The sequence below is a fragment of the Schistocerca americana genome, chromosome 3 (assembly GCF_021461395.2).
Source record: "Schistocerca americana isolate TAMUIC-IGC-003095 chromosome 3, iqSchAmer2.1, whole genome shotgun sequence".
Taxonomy (NCBI): Eukaryota; Metazoa; Arthropoda; class Insecta; order Orthoptera; family Acrididae; genus Schistocerca; species Schistocerca americana.
Genome location: NC_060121.1, coordinates 172,552,021 through 172,570,677, shown reverse-complemented (window position 1 = coordinate 172,570,677; position 18,657 = coordinate 172,552,021). Strand labels below are relative to the sequence as shown.

General features: G+C 37.4%; 1 protein-coding gene across 2 annotated transcripts in view; it reads right to left on the bottom strand.

Annotated features, from left to right (window-relative positions):
- Positions 1-278: 278 nt before the first annotated feature.
- LOC124605261 (ubiquitin thioesterase trabid) overlaps positions 279-18,657 on the bottom strand; it is a 113,778-nt gene continuing 95,399 nt past the window's right edge. Inside the window, exons 8-9 of one of the 2 annotated variants that reach the window (XM_047136824.1) lie at positions 11,160-11,308; positions 279-1,029 (exon numbers count right to left, since the gene is read on the bottom strand). In XM_047136824.1, coding sequence (XP_046992780.1) covers positions 1,026-1,029; positions 11,160-11,308 — 153 coding nt within the window. In that variant the 3' untranslated portion in view covers positions 279-1,025. Of the gene's footprint in view, positions 1,034-11,159; positions 11,309-18,657 lie in introns of both variants that reach the window. The other variant, XM_047136823.1, reaches the window with a different exon arrangement.

Below are 18,657 nucleotides of genomic sequence, written 5' to 3'. Positions count from 1 at the left end.
TCAACAAATGTATAACTTAATACGAAAAATCTTAGTTGCATCATGAAAATCCAATTATCTGGGAATGCACTGGATATTCTGATAGCTCTACATGTTTCAGTTGTGATGAATACAAATATCTGTATTGACAAGACCCTGAAAATTACACAGAAGGAAAAAAAAAAAAGAAAAGAAAAGAAAAGAAACATGTAAGTAACTTGACATGTTACTGAATAACTGGAAGTGTAACAAAATACCATTGGAGGAGAACAGGTGGGAATAATCACAAACAAAAGAAAAAACAATCAACAGTTTAATTACAACAAAACAAAGAAAAATATCTTAAGTCTGACTACTGCCAGCTCTGACAAAACAAATATCTCACAGCTTTGTACATGCAAAGTTAATTAATCTACGCATTTATAAGTAACTGTGCTTGATGACCTGCAGAGAATATAAAAAAGGGGAGATAAAAAAATTAGGTTATCTTGTGAAAATGGATGACAATCGAGTGTTTTTAGTGTACAATTATTACAGAAGATTGACTCTTGTGTCAACATCATAACATTTTTGGAGGCAAAAATTACTGTTTGTGAAGTAACAAATAATAGACTTTCAAGTATAACTCTACAGCACAATAATTCTTTGGAAGAAAAATATATTAGCAAGTGTTCCATAGTAAGTCACAGTTTATAAGTATTATTACTGGAATTGGATCAACACTGTATCTTTTATTTAAGTTTTGAACAGATAGAGAGAAAACGCTTCACCTTCAAACTCAGCTGCAAATACAGTCACTAAAAGTCCTCTAATAAATATTTTAAAAATTTAATCGCACACTGTTAACAAAATCTTCGAATGGCTTTTGCAGTGTCCCATTTTCATTCACTAGCACTTTCCGCTAGTTCTATCTTCTGTGCACTTACTTGGATCCATTACGTACTCATTTACAAAGCAGATCTTCACATCTACCTACTCATCATCAGTTTCACCACCGTCACTTGAATAATCCTGTATTGGAGTTGGACGAACGAATGGTGCATTTGCTACCTGTCTGAAACACAATTTGTAACTTGCTTAATTGATACCCACAATATATAACTCAACAATTAAAAGCTACATTACAACCTAAAATCTCAAACACATAAGGAAACTACAAAAGCAAAGAAAGTAGCTCGATAAGGAGAAAGTAAAAAAAAAAGGAGGAAATATTACATGTACAGTTACAGATAACTGTTCTTTTTATGGTGTCTGTGAATTGGGCACAAAGAGGGAGAAAATAATACTGGTACACTGTGTAGCCTCCAATTACTGTTAAGTGGCATGCAGAACACTAATGTAGATGTAAATATTGAGTAAAGGCACACTAAAACATTCTTACAGATATTATATGAGTTTACAAACTTTAACAGGTCATAACGGATGCCAGAAGTTACGTTTCTAAAAGCACGTAAATTTTCAACATTCCTTCTTCCGTTGTCTCTCATCTATGGGAAACACTTAAGTGAAGACAATGGCATCCATATTCAATGGCTCACCACAGTATCAAAATTTTTTCTGTAATTGCTACTATTTCAGACTAATAAGTATGATGTGGAACAATCAAGCAATAGTGAGATTAGTAAGTAATATAACATCTGGGAGAAGCTGGTTGGACTGCGTATGGAAGCATTTATCATATTCCATTGTATTCTATTTAGTGCAGCTTTTAATATATCCATATCAAAGTTAAGCCTGTTTGTTGAGCATTCTAGATAATTCCCAACAATGGCCTAAACACACACAGTTGAACCCCTTGTAGCATTTATTGGCCATATCAGTTAAAAATGAAAAATACTATCATGAATACCGATTGCAAAAGACTGATAGAATGATATTGCATAATATTTGCATTATGTCTTCAATGTTATTGTCAATTCAATGCCACATCATGAGCTCTTCCTCAAAATAGAGTCTGCAAAAACAATCTATTGTTTACTGGCTCTGAAAGTTTTTGTAACTAGAAATCTACAGAACAGCCAAACATAGTCCAGCCTGCTACAAGAAGTGGCCAACAAGTACCCCAGTTCATCCTGAGAATGAACTGAGTGCCCACTGTATGTGTATGGATGATTAGGAAGCTTCTGGGGTAAGAGGCTCTAGTACAAGTAAGTTGTGTGGAAACAGTTGTTCTTGTAGACCCAGCTAATTAAATATACAGAGATATTTTATCTCTACAGAATAAATCTTGTTGGACAGTAAGGCTATCTATGAAATCATGCCAACACTACTCATTTTGGTTTTATTACTGACCCAGATCAGTGTCAAACAATTTCACCTATCTTGTGACAAAACTGTTATATTGAAAAACCTAAATTCTAACAATTTTTACCTCATTTAAAAAGTGGTACTGAGGTAGTGATAAATGGTTACAATAGGCCACAGCTTCCAATGTATAACTAATATTTGGATACACAGGGTGATTCCATGATGATACAAACTTTCAGAGAGAAAGGCTAAATATATCAATCTGAGGTAAGCAACCCTGGTTCGGAAATGTCCAAGGCTAAAGTTCTAACTGAGAATTGTTCTGTTAACTTTGACAGTAGATCTCTTCTACTGCAAGGTCTTTGCTTTCCACATATTGGGAAAAACAAGAAAAAATGTCCAGTAAACATGGCCTCTAATGAGCATACATTAAGAGCTAGGAGCACTACATCTTTGATACCGTGAAACACATCTCTCTCTCTCTTACCGAACATTTATTTACTACATTTAATGCTCAGATTAGCTTTTCTCAGCTTCTTTCACATAACTTCACTCAACAGGAATCTTCCATTTACATCATTTCCACTGTTCCTCTCCACCCCTGTCATCCTCAAATTTTTGACATTTTCCCCACTTCACATTTTTGTTAATTTTTTAAAAAATTTTTTCTTCTTCATATTTTGAGGATTCTCAGCCTACTCTCCTTTCCATTTATGATATTTACGATCTTATTTGCTCCTTCCTTTTTTTCCTGTGGTGGTGGTGGTGGTGTTGGACGAGTAGTTTAAGAGATTAAGGTGCTCAAAAACATAACTACTTGTATCTTCTCCTTAGCAAAGAACAATCATCACTAAAATGTTGAAAACTGGAGCACTGATACAAGAAGGAACAAAACAATATTAGAGTTGGGGTTGGGTTGTTTGGGGAAGGAGACCAGACAGTGAGGTCATCGGTCTCATCGGATTAGGGATCGATGGGGAAGGAAGGCGGCAGTGCCCTTTCAGAGGAACCATCCCGGCATTTGCCTGGAGTGATATAGGGAAATCACAGAAAACCTAAATCAGGATGGCCAGACGCGGGATTGAACCGTCGTCCTCCCGAATGCGAAACAATATTAGAGTCAAACCTCATGTTGGCAGAAAGTTAGAGAATAAGCACAGTTTGTACAGGACAAAAATGAGGAAAGAAATCGGCCATCTCCTTTTCAAAGCAACTATCTGGCAATTAGCCATAAGGTAAGTTTACGCTGCAGCCTTGCTACTCTCACATCGCTGCATCGCCCAGCATTGATAAAAAAATCCCATTAAGTCTTGCTGGCACATTTAACCAGCAGTACTGCTGTTTGCTGTGCTGTGCTGTGCTGTGCTGTGCACTTTGATCAACACCAGGTTGTGGTATCAACCTGATGGTGTTTTCATCAGCAACCACTGCCAGCCATCCTGATTGGCCATTAATGCTGCCCTTCTTTGTACATGTTAAATATCCCCTACCATCCCAATTTGGTACGGTTCCTACACAGCAATTTTCAAGGATGCATCACATGAGTGGCAGGAGAGCTTCTGTAAAGTTTGGAAGGTAGGAGACGAGATACTGGCAGAAGTAAAGCTGTGAGGACCGGGCGTGAGTCGTGCTTCAGTAGCTCATATGGTAGAGCACTTGCCCGCGAAAGGCAAAGGTCCCGAGTTCAAGTCTCGGTCGAGCACACAGTTTTAATCTGCCAGGAAGTTTCATATCAGCGCACACTCCGCTGCAGAGTGAAAATCTCATTCTGAAGGCAAAATTAGTTTGATTACTGCACACTCAAAAGCATTTAAGCAATAATTTTTCCTGTGCTCTGTATGTGAACAGAACAGGAAGAAACTGTAATATATGGCACAAAGCTAAGTACCCTCTGCAATGCACATCACAGTGGTTTGTACGCTGTGGATGTGGATGTAGTTTTAGACAGCATGGCTACTGTGATCTTGAAGCTGTCAATCACATCTGGACTTGTTTCCCTCCCGAGTGAATGCACAACTCATTGGCTCATGTACAAGATGGTTTTAAAAGTATCGGCAGTTGAGCCTAGAACTTCCATTTTAATGTTCAAGTATTAAGATCTTAATGAACCATACACTTCACGTAAAGCAGGTATGATTGTGCAAATGTCTTACATTATTACAGCAGACATTCTCTGTCCTCTAATTGTCTGTACCTGCAAGTGTCAATGGATGCTTTGTACCTACAGGCCTGTACCATAAATCCTTTTACATGCAGCAATTATGTAAATCTTTCATGAAATGTGAAAACCATATAGGTCAAATGAGAGTAGGGTTACATATCGAGCAGGAAGGTTATAACATGGGCCAAAGGAGAGAACACTTTTATATAGCTTACCAAGAAAAACTTTTAACCAATGCTATTTTCTAATTATTTTACTTTCACTTCTAACTGATATGCAAGGTATTTTCTGTTGTTACTGTATATGTGTTAATAAGGTACATAAACTTATAACTACCTTGACCATATGACAATCCTCTTAAAACTCTCAATGTTTCTTGATGATAGTATCCACAAAACACATGTTTATAAAACACTAATATAGAAATTTTCACACTGTATATGTGGACAAGGAAAAGAAAATCCCAGATTGGGCCCAAATAAATATACTCTTTCACAGGTGAAAATACTCTTTCTCGAGTGTAAATATACTATACACCCAGCATGAAAGTAAATTTTTTCTGTGTTAGGTGACAATATAGTTTCCCCTCAGAGTTGTAAAACTTATCAATCCTTTGAATGGTAAAGATTTTGTACATTAGTGCAGAACTTCCTGGCACTTTCGGAGATGAAACCCATTGAAAAACATGGCTTGGAAATATGTACACTGCATATTTTTGTATTACAAAAGTATGAATACATCATTATTAAGTAGTGTGAACACATGAACAGGAAAAGTTAATGGCTTCAATTAACATCCATACAGCATAGCTACAAGAAAAGCTATGCTTTCACATATAATATTGGTCTTTTTTTAGTGTGTGTTACCCTTTAAGATATATCGAACACAAATATGCCACTAAAATTTTAAATAATGGTATAAATGGTTATTAGTTTTGGCCCAAAATTTTTCTAAGTGACTGGTCCTAAAAGTGTTAAGTTTTGAATGACAAACACTCTGTGAGTTAAGAAATTCATCACACATTCTCACATGTAACATAATTCATCTAATGTAAAAGGAAATTTACGTTGCAAGTAACACTTCTCACAATATTTTCTTGTGACTTGTTGGAAATGTAAATAGTTGTGATGTCACTCTCAGTGAAAGCAGTTTGTTGTTACGAAGTATTGCATGGTCTCTGTCCTAAAGCCTTTGACACATTTCGCTATCTGCAGGCCCTTGTGTGTGCATCGTGTTTTGTAGCTATAAATGGAACATTTTCTTTGCAACTAAAGTTTTATTTTGGTGTTATTACCTTGTGTTTGTTTTAATACTGCAATACATTATTCTGCAGTAGCAGACTACTGCAAAGTATCAGTTCTTACCGGTCAAAATTACAAAAATTTAACTGGAAACTGAAACAATGAAAAATTCTTCAATTCTAAAAAATTCCCAGATTATTCCCAGATGAAAAAAATTCCAGATTTCCTGGTTGTCTCAGAGTGTACACGCCCTGAATTTTACAATTGTTAGGGGCTTTGAAAATGCTGATTTATTTTTTTTTTTTTTTTTTTTTTTTTTTTTGTGGGTCATAAGCTACACATACTTGATCTTCAGGAAACCAGATACCTCATTCAAACAGGGTTATTCTACAAACCGATCACATAAAACACATGACAATTGACACTAAATTTCATGACTATTCCACTTTCTTTCAACACATATTTCAGTAACATACATCACTGAATAAATAATTAACCTATCCAGTGCACCCTAACCATACACTAACAGACACCTGGTGCTAGTTTTAAATCTAAGCCCATATAATAATGTTCATATTAGAATAATCATGGAAAGAGCTTCACCTTTTACCTAAAAAATGTGAACAATTGTTGAATGTATTTTAAATTCATCTGACTTGTGGACAACTAGTACTGTTTAAGTGCAACTGTAAAATTTGCTATATTATTACAACATTCTGGTCTAGTCATGATTTCTTTCATTTATGTTTTACATGGCACATTTCTGGAAATGATTCCCATTTTCAACTGTGTATTTTTTTGTACTATGCTATTTTTTCGTAATGTTTTCTATGTGCGAGATTCTGCTTTGTTTTGTTGTTTACTGCAATATATAAAAAAATGTGATATTTTTAGTTAGTTGTCGGTTTTTATATGCAGTTGGTAATGAAATTTGGAAGAACTTGTACTTAAAGTTTCCTTATGGTCCTTTTGTGCAGTCTCTCACACATGTCAAACATCACTCACAACTTTCAGTGCTCAGTGATGAGTGAGGTTTAACATGCGTGAGACTCTGCACAAATGTACCATAAGGAAACTGTAAATACAAGTTCTTCCAAATTTTGCCACTAACTACAAATAAAAACTGATAAACAACTAAAATGTCATGTTTTTTATATACTGCAGTAAAGTCAACAAAATAAAGACGAACATCACACTTCAAAAACATTACGAAAAAGTGGCACAGTACATAGAAACACACACTTGAAAATGGGAATCATACATACATGCACGCATGCACGCATGCACAAGGACACACACACACACACACACACACACACACACACACACACACACACGTCTGTCTCAGAGAACTGAAACCACACTGTGAGCAGCAGCACCAGTTCATGATGGGAGTGGAGACTGGGCGGGGGTAAGGAGGTGGCTGGGGCAGGGAGGGGGAGGGATAGTATGGTGGGAGTGGGGGACAGTGAAGTGTTGCAGTTTAGACGGAGTGCATGAAAGAAGTTGCAGAGGGGGGAGGGAGGATGTAGCGGAAAGGAGAGAAATAAAAATAAATTAAAAGACTGTGTGTGGCGGTGAAATGATGGCTGTGTAGTGCTGGAATGGGGACAGGGAGGGGGCTGGATGGGCGAGGACAGTGACTAACAAAGGTTGAGGCCAGGAGGGTTACAGGAACGTACGATGTATTGCAGGGAAAGTTCCCACCTGCACAATTCAGAAAAGCTAGTGTTGGTTGGAAGAATCCATATGGCACAGGATATGAAGCAATCATTGAGATGAGGGATATCATGTTTGGCAGCGTGTTCAGTAACAGCGTTGTCCACTTGTTTTTTGGCCACAGTTTCTCGGTGGTCATTCATGCAGACAGACAGCATGTTGGTTGTCCTGCCTTCATAGAATGCAGCACAGTGGTTGCAGCTTAGCTTGTAAATCACATGACTGGTTTCACAGGTAACCCTATTGTGCCTATCGCAACTCAGCATCTCCGCTATATGGTGAGTAGCAACTTTCCTTCTCTGGTATTGTTACATTCCATCCTGGATTTTCCATTGTTTGATGTACAATGAGGAAGTCACATCAAAGAAGTTATTTTTTAATGACAAACCAACATTTCACACTAATGGTAAAGGCAATAGGCACAATGTTGTTTTGAGGGGACAGAAAACACCCATTTCTCCTCTGAACATGAAGAAGATTTGCCAAAGTTCAAAGTGTTCTGCACAGTGTCGAGGCAGAACATTTATGGCCCCTTCTTTTTAAGGATAAAACTGTCACAGGCATTTGCTATTGTGAAATGTTTTCTTTGTAGCTCCTGTTTCAATTTCAAGATGACGTAACTACTGCATCTTGCAACAAGATGGTGCACCTCCTCATTTCCACTTGGCTGTCCACGAAGACCAAAACATACATCTGCCTGGATGATTTGGCCATGCGGGTATGCTGGCCACCTTGTTATTTTTTACTGGTGTATATGAAAGATAAATTGTTTGTTCCGCCCTCATCACAGCTACGGTTGTGAATTGCAGTTGAGGTAGGGTACATCACCATCAAGATGTTGTAAAAGCTTTGTGAAGAGTATGATCATCATCTCTAAGTTTACAGAGTGATTCATGGAGCACATATCACGAAACTGTAAACTTGTTTTAAAAAAAAAGAAAACAACTTCCAGAGACAAAATTTTGACAGGGCACAGTTCAAATTGAGTAAACTGTACTGTTTCATTTGTATGAATTTTCAAAAATGTAACGTTCTTTTGTGTCACCCTGTATAAGTGGTGTTTTGTAAGTCTGGTAATTTCCATGAAAGAATGGAACATTTTTGTTGCTTGGTAATTCTGATTATTCCAAGGATCATACAAAGAATTTAAACAATGTACAGCACACATTTCATTGTTGGCAGCTGTCTGAATTGGTCAGTGTGTGTACTGCAACTGACAATGGAGAAAACTGAGTTTTGTGCTGTTGTTATACATCTTCATTTAAAAGCTTGGATTGGTGCATAAATCAAAACAGAACTGGATGAAGTTCATGCTGATTCTGCACCATTACTGTAGACAATTTTCTCCTCGAGTAATGAATTTAAATATGGTCAGACAATACCAAAGATGAAACCTGCTTTGATTGTCTAACTGATGTCACCACAAAGGAAACCATCTTGAGTATCCATTATATGAAACTGCACAACTGCCAAATAAAAATTCATGAGATTGCTGAAACTGCAGGCATCTTAACAGAGTGAGTTCATAATATCCTGCAAGGACAATCAGTTATGAAAAATCTGTGTGCGAAGTGGGTGCTGCTACTGCTCACAGTTGACCAAAAGTGGATCCAGCACAGCATTTCAGCGCAATGTATAGCGTTGTTTAATCACAATCAGACAAACTTTTAGCACCGATCAGCGACCTGATGAAACCTGGATCCATCATTACGACCAGAGTCAAAATGGCAGTCAAAACAATGGATGAATGCTAACGAAACCACACCAAAGAAGGCAAAGACCATTTTGTCAGCTGGTAAGGTGACTGCCACTTTTTTGGGGTTCCGATGGAATAATCATCATAGATTACTTGGAAAATGGCAGGACCATAACTGGGACCCTATTATGCTTCACTGTTGGATCATTTGAAACTTGCATTGGCTGCAAATAGACCAAGGTGTAGGAAAGTGCTCCTCCTCCAGCATTATACATAAGTGCGTGAATTGGCCTTTGAATTGGTTTGTCGTCCACCCTATTCAACAAACTATGCTCCAAGTTACTCCTTGCTGTGCCCTAACTTGTAAAGTTGGCTTGCTGGGAAGAAATTTTCATCAAATGAGGAAGTGATAGTTGCAGGCAATGACTATTTTGCGGAGCCTGACAGAACCTATTTTTTCGATGGGATGAAAAAGATGGAGGATCATTGGGCCAAATGTTTATCCCTCAAAGGGGACTACGAGGTGCGACAATAAAGTAATGAGACTGATATGAAAAAAAAAATGTTGCTTACTGTTTTAGTCAAGTTTAGTGTTGTCTCCTTTAAAGTGGTTCCCTTCTGATTGCACACACTTTTTCCAGCACTTCTGGAACTCATCTTCTGTAATATCCTCCAAGACCCTCGTCACAGCTTTTTGCACATCTTGTGTTTTTAGAAAATGGTGTCCATTGATCACCATTTTGACTCTTGGAAATAGAAAAAAGTCGCATGGAGCAATATCTGGTGAATAAGGTGGCTGTGGTAGTAATGAAATTTGATATGAGGTTCAAAAAATTTCTGTACTGGCAGAGCAGTATGGGATGGCGCCTTATCGTGATGCAAAATCCAATTATCAGCAATGTTGCCACAGACACGAAGAACTCTTTTACGAAGTCTTTCTAAAATTTCTTTGTAGTAATATTGGTTAACTGTTTGTCCAGGAGGCACCCACTCTTTATGAATAATTCCCTTGGAATCAAAGCAGCACACAAGCATGCATTTCACTTTTGACTTTGACATGCGAGCTTTTTTTGGTCTGGGTGATACCTCTGAGCTCCATTGTTAACTTTGACGTTTTGTCTCTGGATTGTACTGAAAAACCAACTTTCATCACCAGTGATAACATGGCTCAACAATTCTGGATTGATTTCCGATTACTCTAACAGATCAGCTGCCACATTTTCGCGTGTTTCTCCCTGTTGTGCCATGAGATTTTTGGGGTCCATTTTTGCACAAATCTTTCTCATACCAAGATCTTCAGTTATTATTAGACAAACTGTTTCTCGATTGATGTTCAGTTCTTCTGCAATCATTTTCACAGATAATCTTCGATCAGATTGTACGAGATCACGCACCCTGGTCAAGTTGACAACCATCCGTGAGGTTGATGTTGTCCACTGCGGTCTTCTTCTTCAACATTCGTTCTGCCTTCACTAAACATTTTATGCCAACGAAAAACTTGAGCTCTTGACATAATCTTCTCTCCAAAAGCCTTCTTAAGCTTATCGTAAGTTGTCGTTGCTTTTTCACCCAATTTAATGCAAAATGAAATGGCATACTGTTGCGCAATATTATGCAGTTCTATTTCCGTGATGAGACACACAAACATGTGTTAACTCATTACATCAAAACTCACGACTGAGCAGTTCATCGATGTGCCACTTTGACTAGAAGCAGCTTATAGACCAAGGTCAAAGATATTGTGCCTACGCAAGCCTGCAGGGTTGTCACATGTTGCAAAGTAAATCAGTCTCACTGCTTTACTGTCACACCTTGTATGTCATGGAGTAAGGTGAGTTGTTTAGAAACAAAAATCTTTTCTTGCTTTTTACCAGACTTACCAAACCATTCTCGTGTATCCCCATTTTTAAATGCATCTGTTGTGAAGTCAAAGACACATGACAAATCACTTGTAAATACATTATGACCTTACCTTTATTACATTTCCGTGTGTGTCCGCCTGTGCAGAGGGAGGAGGGGGGAGGGCAGGGTGCAGCTTGTTCAACTCACTGAAGTTACACCTAGACTTGTCCTATAACATGGAAGTATTACAGTTACAATGATCCATGCTACTTACACTAATCTTCGATAATGGTTCAGCCATTCTTCTAACATTTGAGCTACTAAAAGTGGCCGTTTATGGAGATGCTGCTGTGCCACCATAATTCCTCCTTCTGTATGGCAGACATCCATCCACTGTCGCAAGATTGCATCTTCATGACCCACCTGTTACGTACAAAGAGAAAATAAGAATTGTTTCAGAAAGAAATACATTACCAAGTTTAGACTGTGTATGCTTAAAATAAATATTACAGAATTAGAGATAACAAACAAAAAAATTATTTCATATAAAGACAAGCCTAAAAATGTGCACATTTCAGCTGCTGTTCAGAAGTTGGTAACAAATCTAAGTTTAAAACTGCCACGAGAATAAGAGGAAGAGATCATCAAAAATTATTAAAACATCACAAAAAAATCCTAGGTTTCAGGATTATTAGTTCCTTCTTTGGGGGAGGAGGGGGGGGGGGCAGGTTGCAAAGGATTGAGCGGAAGGCCAGGGTATTCAGACCACAGGATGAGAGGGCAAGGCTGGACAAAGATGCAGTGCCACCACCTCCTTCATATTTGTCTAACTTCATCCTCATTACAAGTTAGTCTCCACCCCCCCCCCCTCCCCTCCTCCCCATACTGGGGTCTGAGTGACATGTACTTCCATTTTAACCTTCCACAACTTACGCTCCTCTCCAACGTAGGACCTAACGGTTACAAAATCTAGAATACCGTCTTGTATATATAATAATTTATTAAATCTAGATTGCCTAATAACCACAATGTTCACGTTACTAGTTTTGGCAATTTATAGCTATCTTACGATGTGATTAATCCACTAACAGCTTTGTCATGATGTATACACTCAATAACTAAAATGTCAATTACACAACATGCCATCACACAGTAATACGAGAAATTGTGTACAGCCACCACAAGTGGCTATAAGTGTTGCTATCTGCACTGTTTATCCAATTTCTTGTTTCTTTCATTTCCATTTCTCTCTCTTTCACATTGCTGTTGTGGTCTTCATTCGAAAGACTGGTTTGATGCAGCTCTCCAAACTATCCTATGCAAGCCTCTTCATCTCAAAAAACTGCATCCCACATTCATTTGGACCAGCTGTACCTGCCTCTTTGTCTCCCTCTGCAATTTTTAACTCCCCCCCCCCCCCCCTCCATTTCCCCCCAATACTAAAACTGACAAATCAACAGATCTCTTCTTTTAGTCAAGTTATGGCACACATTTCTTGTCTCCCCAATTCTATTCAATACCTCCTCTTTAGTTAAGCAGTCCACCAATTTAATCAGAAGTATTCTTCTGCAGAATGACATTTGAAAAGCTTCTATTCTGTTATTGTCTGAAAACCTCATTCACATTTCACTCCCATACAAGGCTACACTCCTGACAAATGCCTTCAGGAAAGACTTCCTAATATCTAAATTTATTTTTTATGTTCAAAAATTCTCTTCAGGTTTTAATTTGACTACATTTCACTATCCTTGTTTTACTTTTATCGATGTACATCTTATATCCTTTTGTTGATGTGCATCTTATATCTTCCTTTCAAAACACTGTGCATTCTGTTAAGCTGTTCTTCCAAGCCCTTTGCATCTCAGACAGAATTGCTATGTAAATGCCAAATCTAAAGTTTTTATTTCTTCTCCCTGAAATTTGATTCCTTATCTGAATTTTTCTTTGGTTTCCTTTAATCTTTGCTGAATGTACAGATTGAATAATGTCACTAACAGGCTACAACCCTGCCTCACTCCCTTCTCAACCACTGCTTCCCTATCATGCCCTTTGACTCCTGTAACTGCCATCTGGTTTTTATAAAAGTTGTAAATAACTTTCTGCTCCCTCTATTTTATTCCTGCTTCCTTCAGAGCTGCAGAGAGTGTAACTAGTCCATACTGTCAAAAGTTTTCTCCAAGTCCACAAATGCTAAAAATGTAGGTTTTCCTTTACTGATTTATTTATTTATGTAGTCGACCTATCTCCTAAGGCCGCGACCTACGTAAGTGACAGGACCGACAGCACGCCGACAGCTTCAGACAACAAAATACCACCGCAGGTATGGTTACGGAAGTGTCCTATATGGGTGACATCCACAGCACTGCCTGTCCTCTGCTACAACTAACGACATTTGAATTCAAATGTGTTTGAATCCTGACGCTGGAGCATGTGTGACAGGGAGAGTGACCACTACGAGTCTTCTCAGCAAAGCAGTGGAGCAGATGCACTGGCAGCTAAGGAATACTCATCTGGTTCTAAGAAATCTATTCAGTGAAAAAAATTGATTCTTCTGCATCTTAAAGCTCAATATCTTTGCTCGATAAAGGTCTGAATTCATTTTTGTTATTTGTAATAGCTACTGTACTGCATGGCTGTACAAAATTTTTAAGAGTCTGCAGACGTAAAATCACATTGCATAGATTTTCTGTATAGTTCATTTTAGGCCATACACTATTGTGTTTGAAATGTAACCAATATACCTAAATTGTTTTTAAAGTTGTGAAAGGAATGATCTCTCTTTTCATTCTTGAAATACTGTTTGTTATATCCGTCGAAGAGTTACTCGCGGCACGTCCGAACCCTTTCTTGTGCATTGGGAATGAAGTGGTCGTAAAAACAGTTTATCTCAAATGGTTCAAGATATCAAAATGACATTTTTTGGAAATAAAAGCAAACAGAAAGGACTATTTTATTCCACGATTAACACTCGACACGTTTTTGTCGTGTGGGCAGAGTGAAAACAAGACTCACTATAAATTACACAATGAGATTTTGTCTCAATTTTCAGAGCCAAACAAAGAGAGAGAGAGAGAGAGAGAGAGAGAGAGAGAGAGAGAGAGAGAGAGAGAGAGGCAAATGGGGTATCAAAGTGACCAGCACGAGGTCTAGTTTTGGATGAAAATATTTAATTGCTTGAAAGTAATCAGGGTAATTATGGAAAATTTAATTACTGAGTTAAGGAAAATTTGAAATATTTCACAAGAAGTAACTGTAAGCTATGTAAACGAAGTGTCAAAAAGGCTTCAGTCTAATCAAGTACCGAAGTTACGATTTTCAAGAACAGAAGAAGGTAGGAAGGCAAATGAGGTATCAGTAAGATCGTTCTTTCTGAATAAAACTTGTGAAATTACTTGTGTAAAAGAAATAAATACATCAGTGCCTTTGAATGATGCTCGAAATCATGAACAGAAAATGAGGTGCATCAAATGTTTCTCTACATTTTTTGTTTCATACTTTTAGACAAATCATTTCACAAAATGTTTGACTTTCTTTTCAAAAGATTTTTTATGCTTTACTTATACAGACTATTCAGATTAACTGAAACACTTGGCCTAACACTGACTGCTGATGAACTGAAGACATGCGTGGAAAAACAGTGCAAATTTCAAATGTAAAACCTTAGATATAAGTGTTGTCATCTGTTGCTGGGTACGGAAACTATCAAAATTGACACTGGTCTCACCCCTAAGTGATACTTAGGGTGAGACCAATGTCAATTTTGATAGTTCCCATATCCACTAAAAAATGGAACACTTTAAGGGTTAACCTTCATGTCTTCAATTAAGTTCACAACAATTTCATGGTTGTTCTTCGTATTTTATTAGGAATTTAATGCTTGTGATATACTGGGATAAGTGTGTAAAGATCAAGTACTTCGGCAAGACCTTAAAAATATACTTTTAATACAGTGTAAACAGTATACGTATAATTGTAGCTGAGTCAGTTAAAATATAAGAAGTAGCCAAGACCGAACTCAGTCCTTCTGTCAGCTGCAATTGCAAACAAAGGATGCTACCATTACAACACAGCTACCTCTCGGGTGCCATACTCATTCTTTTGCATGTACGGTCCACAGCCATTCTTCCGCATTTATCGGCTATTAAAAGTTATTGATCATGAAAAAACATTAATCTTTAATTTATTGATGAGATAGTCAAATACTCCTCTGCTCATTCATGTGTATTCAAAGAATCTGTTTGGTGATCTTTGCAGTTGATGATATAAATTATAAAATTCTGCATGAAGATTCCTCCCTTTTAAGTTTCATGCACAGCATTCCTTTTCACTTTATTTTCCTAAATAAAGTTAATTTTGTGGCTTTACTCTTGAGCTACAGTATTCTACAGTTTCGGACACCATTTTATAGAAACAACTGGTTGGCTCTAAGTAGCCACCTTGTAGAGGGAGATTGTCACTCACATGCAGGACATCTGAGTTTTTCACCTGATGCTGCTCCTTGTTGTTGGAGTGTTGCGTATCCAGATGTCGCTCACTGTTGATCACTTCTGATGCTTACGCAGGACACAGCTTTAGACATTTCATAGGGTTCGTATTGCCTCACATGCTCCTAAATTTCTCTGTAATCCAAAATTATCTTCCCCAAGGTTGGCTTCTACCAGCTTTTCCTTTCTTTTGCAAATAATTGATGTCAGTATTCTGCAACTATTACTTGTTAAACTTAGAGTTCACTAATATTCAAATCTGTCAGCATCTGCTTGTCTAAGAATTTGAATCATTACATTCTTCTTGAAGCCTGAGAGTATTTTGGTTCAAATGGCTCTGAGCACTATGGGACGCAACTGCTGAGGTCATTAGTTCCCTAGAACTTAGAACTAGTTAAACCTAACTAACCTAAGGACATCACAAACAACACCAGTTGAGATAGTTTTGCCATCAGCAAACGGCTGATTCTTTAAAGAATCAAATTCTCACATATAAAACAGCTTCAAACATCTGGTCACTTTACAAATGAGTTAATGTTTTTAAATGTTTGATGTTAAGCATGTAAGTGAGAAAAAGTTTACAACAGATTTGAAATTGTGTTTAAAGTTTGTTGAAAGTTGTGAAGTGCTCTCACTATGAAATTCTGGATAAATATAGCCTGGATGATTTGTGCTCCATTTTAAGCAAAAGGAGATTTTAACATGCATCTCAATGTCTATGGCATCATGTTTCCTGAACTGTCTCTTGCACAATAACATAATTTTGCAGGTACATTTAGTGGTGTATGTGGATACTGTCTGCAAACTTTTGTGAATAGAGTCAGTAGTAAAGATGTAATAAATTGAAACGTCATGCCTCATACTGAAGTCATATTGTACAAAAAGTGAAAAGGTAACAAGTGATAAGCTTTCTTCGATTCATCATTTTGTGGGGGTGTGTCAGTAAGAAACCATTTCACATATATTTGAAATTATGTGTGAAGTTTGTTGGAAGTTGGTCAGTGCTCTTACTCTCAAATACTGAATGAAGATCTGTACATGTCAGTTACACTGTCTCAAGACAAAAAACACAGTTTACCACTGCAAATTCTTGCCTTATTGTATCAAACTTTTAATGTAAGATTATACCTTACGAGTAGATTAGGATAGAATTTTAAATTCTTAAATTCTGTCAAGAATTACGTGAAACATTGAGAATCAAATTTTTGTTGCCACTCCAAGCCATTAGATAGGCATGCTGCAACTGGTACCAGGTTCTGGGTTCCAGGATAGTCACTTAGTAATAGCTCTCACTAGGATTTCAAAAGTTCTGACAATGTTGTCTATTCAAGGGGCTTTGTTTCCACTTAAGCCTTTCACTGTTCTGTCAAATTCTTCTTGCAGTGCCATATATCCCACCTCACTTACTCCCTTTCTATAATATTGATTTCAAAGTTCATTTTCATTTTATAGTACTCTATATATTCCTTCCACCTTTCAGTTTTTTCTCCTTTGTGCAAAACTGGTTTTCCATCTGAGCTCTCATACAGCTGCTCCTCTTTTCTCCAAATCTCTCTTTGTATTTTCCTACAGGTAGTATCTATTTTTATCCTACTTATAGAAGCTTCTACAGACTTCCCTTTGTCCTCTAGCCATTCTTGCTCAGCCATTTCGCACTTTCCAACATTCATTTTTAATGTCAGTATTCCCTTTCACAAGTTCCTCCACTTTCAGTTTTTTATCCTGCCATCATTTAAATTCATTATCTCCAATGATAGCCAAGAATTTCTACTAGGCCTTATTTTATCTGTCTGGTCTTCTGCCGCCTACAGTATTTCATCTCTTAAAATAACACATCTGTATTCTATTGTATTCCTTTCCCCTGCTACAGTCAATCATGTTTAAATCTTTCAACGACCTCTACTTCTTTCAACTTATGCAGATCCTATCTCCTTAACTTCCTAATTCTTTCTTTTTTGCATATTTTCATGTTTAATTTACAGTGCATAACAAATAAATTATGGTTAGTCTGTACATCTGACCCTGAAAATCTGGTTCCGAAATGCCTGTCCTACCATTATAAAATCAATCTGAAACTTTGCAGTGGCCCAGGTATCTTCCACATACACAACGTCCTTTTACGATTCTGAAACAAAGTATCAGCGATGATTAACTTATGCTTGTGCAAAATTCTACAAGGAATGTTCCTCTTTGATTATTTTTCCCCAGTCCACATCCTCCTCCAATTTTCCCTTTTCTATAATCAAATTCTGGTCCTCCATCATAAATTTTCTTCTTTCTTAACTATTTAAATAATTTATTTTATCTCAATATACATTATTTAAATCTCTTGAACATCTGCAAAAGCTAGCTTGCATTTAAGCTTGTACCACTGTGATAGTGTTGGCTTTGTGTCTATCTAGGCTATAATACTGATTTCACTCTATTGTTCATTCATAGTAGATTACCTGCATTCCTATTTTCTTATTTATTATTAGATCTACTCCTGCATTACCCCTATTTGCTTATGTAATTATAGCCTTGCAGACAGCTGACTAGAAGTCGTCCTCATGCTGCCACCGAACTTCACTAATTCTCACTATATATAATGTTAACTTACCAATTTACCTGTTTAAATTCTCTGATTACCTTATCGATTAAGGGGTCAACATTATTCCACACACTGATCTGGTGATACCAGTTTTGTTTTTCCTGATGATGATGATGATGATGATGGTACCCTCCTGAGCAGTCCCAACCCAGAGGTCTGAACGGGGCACTGTTTTATGTCCATAATATTTTACTTGAGAAGAACCATCATTATTTAGTCACAAAACACAGCTGCAGATCCTCAAGAAAAATACCGTATTTACTCGAATCTAAGACGCACTTTTTTTCCGGTTTTTGTAATCCAAAAAACCGCCTGCGGCTTAGAATCAAGTGCAAAGCAAGCGGAAGTTCTGAAAAATGTTGGTAGGTGCCGCCACAACTAACTTCTGCCGTCGAATATATGTAGCGCTACACAGTCCTGCTTTGCAGGCACAAAGATAAATACTGGCGCCAAAATCTCTGCGCCAGTAAAAAAAAAAAAAAGTGGAAGACGAGCTTTTTTCTCCGCGCTGTGTTTCGACCACTGCATTTTCATACATTATCCAACGAAGTAAATACAAATTTCGCATTGTTCATCTTCGAATGTAGCAGCATTTCAATGTACTACGAAAATCCACTGGCAAGACTGTTTGGGATGTTTGTCAATCAAAATAGCCAACTCTACGTTCTGAATTTTTTCCTACCTATGAGAAGAGATGG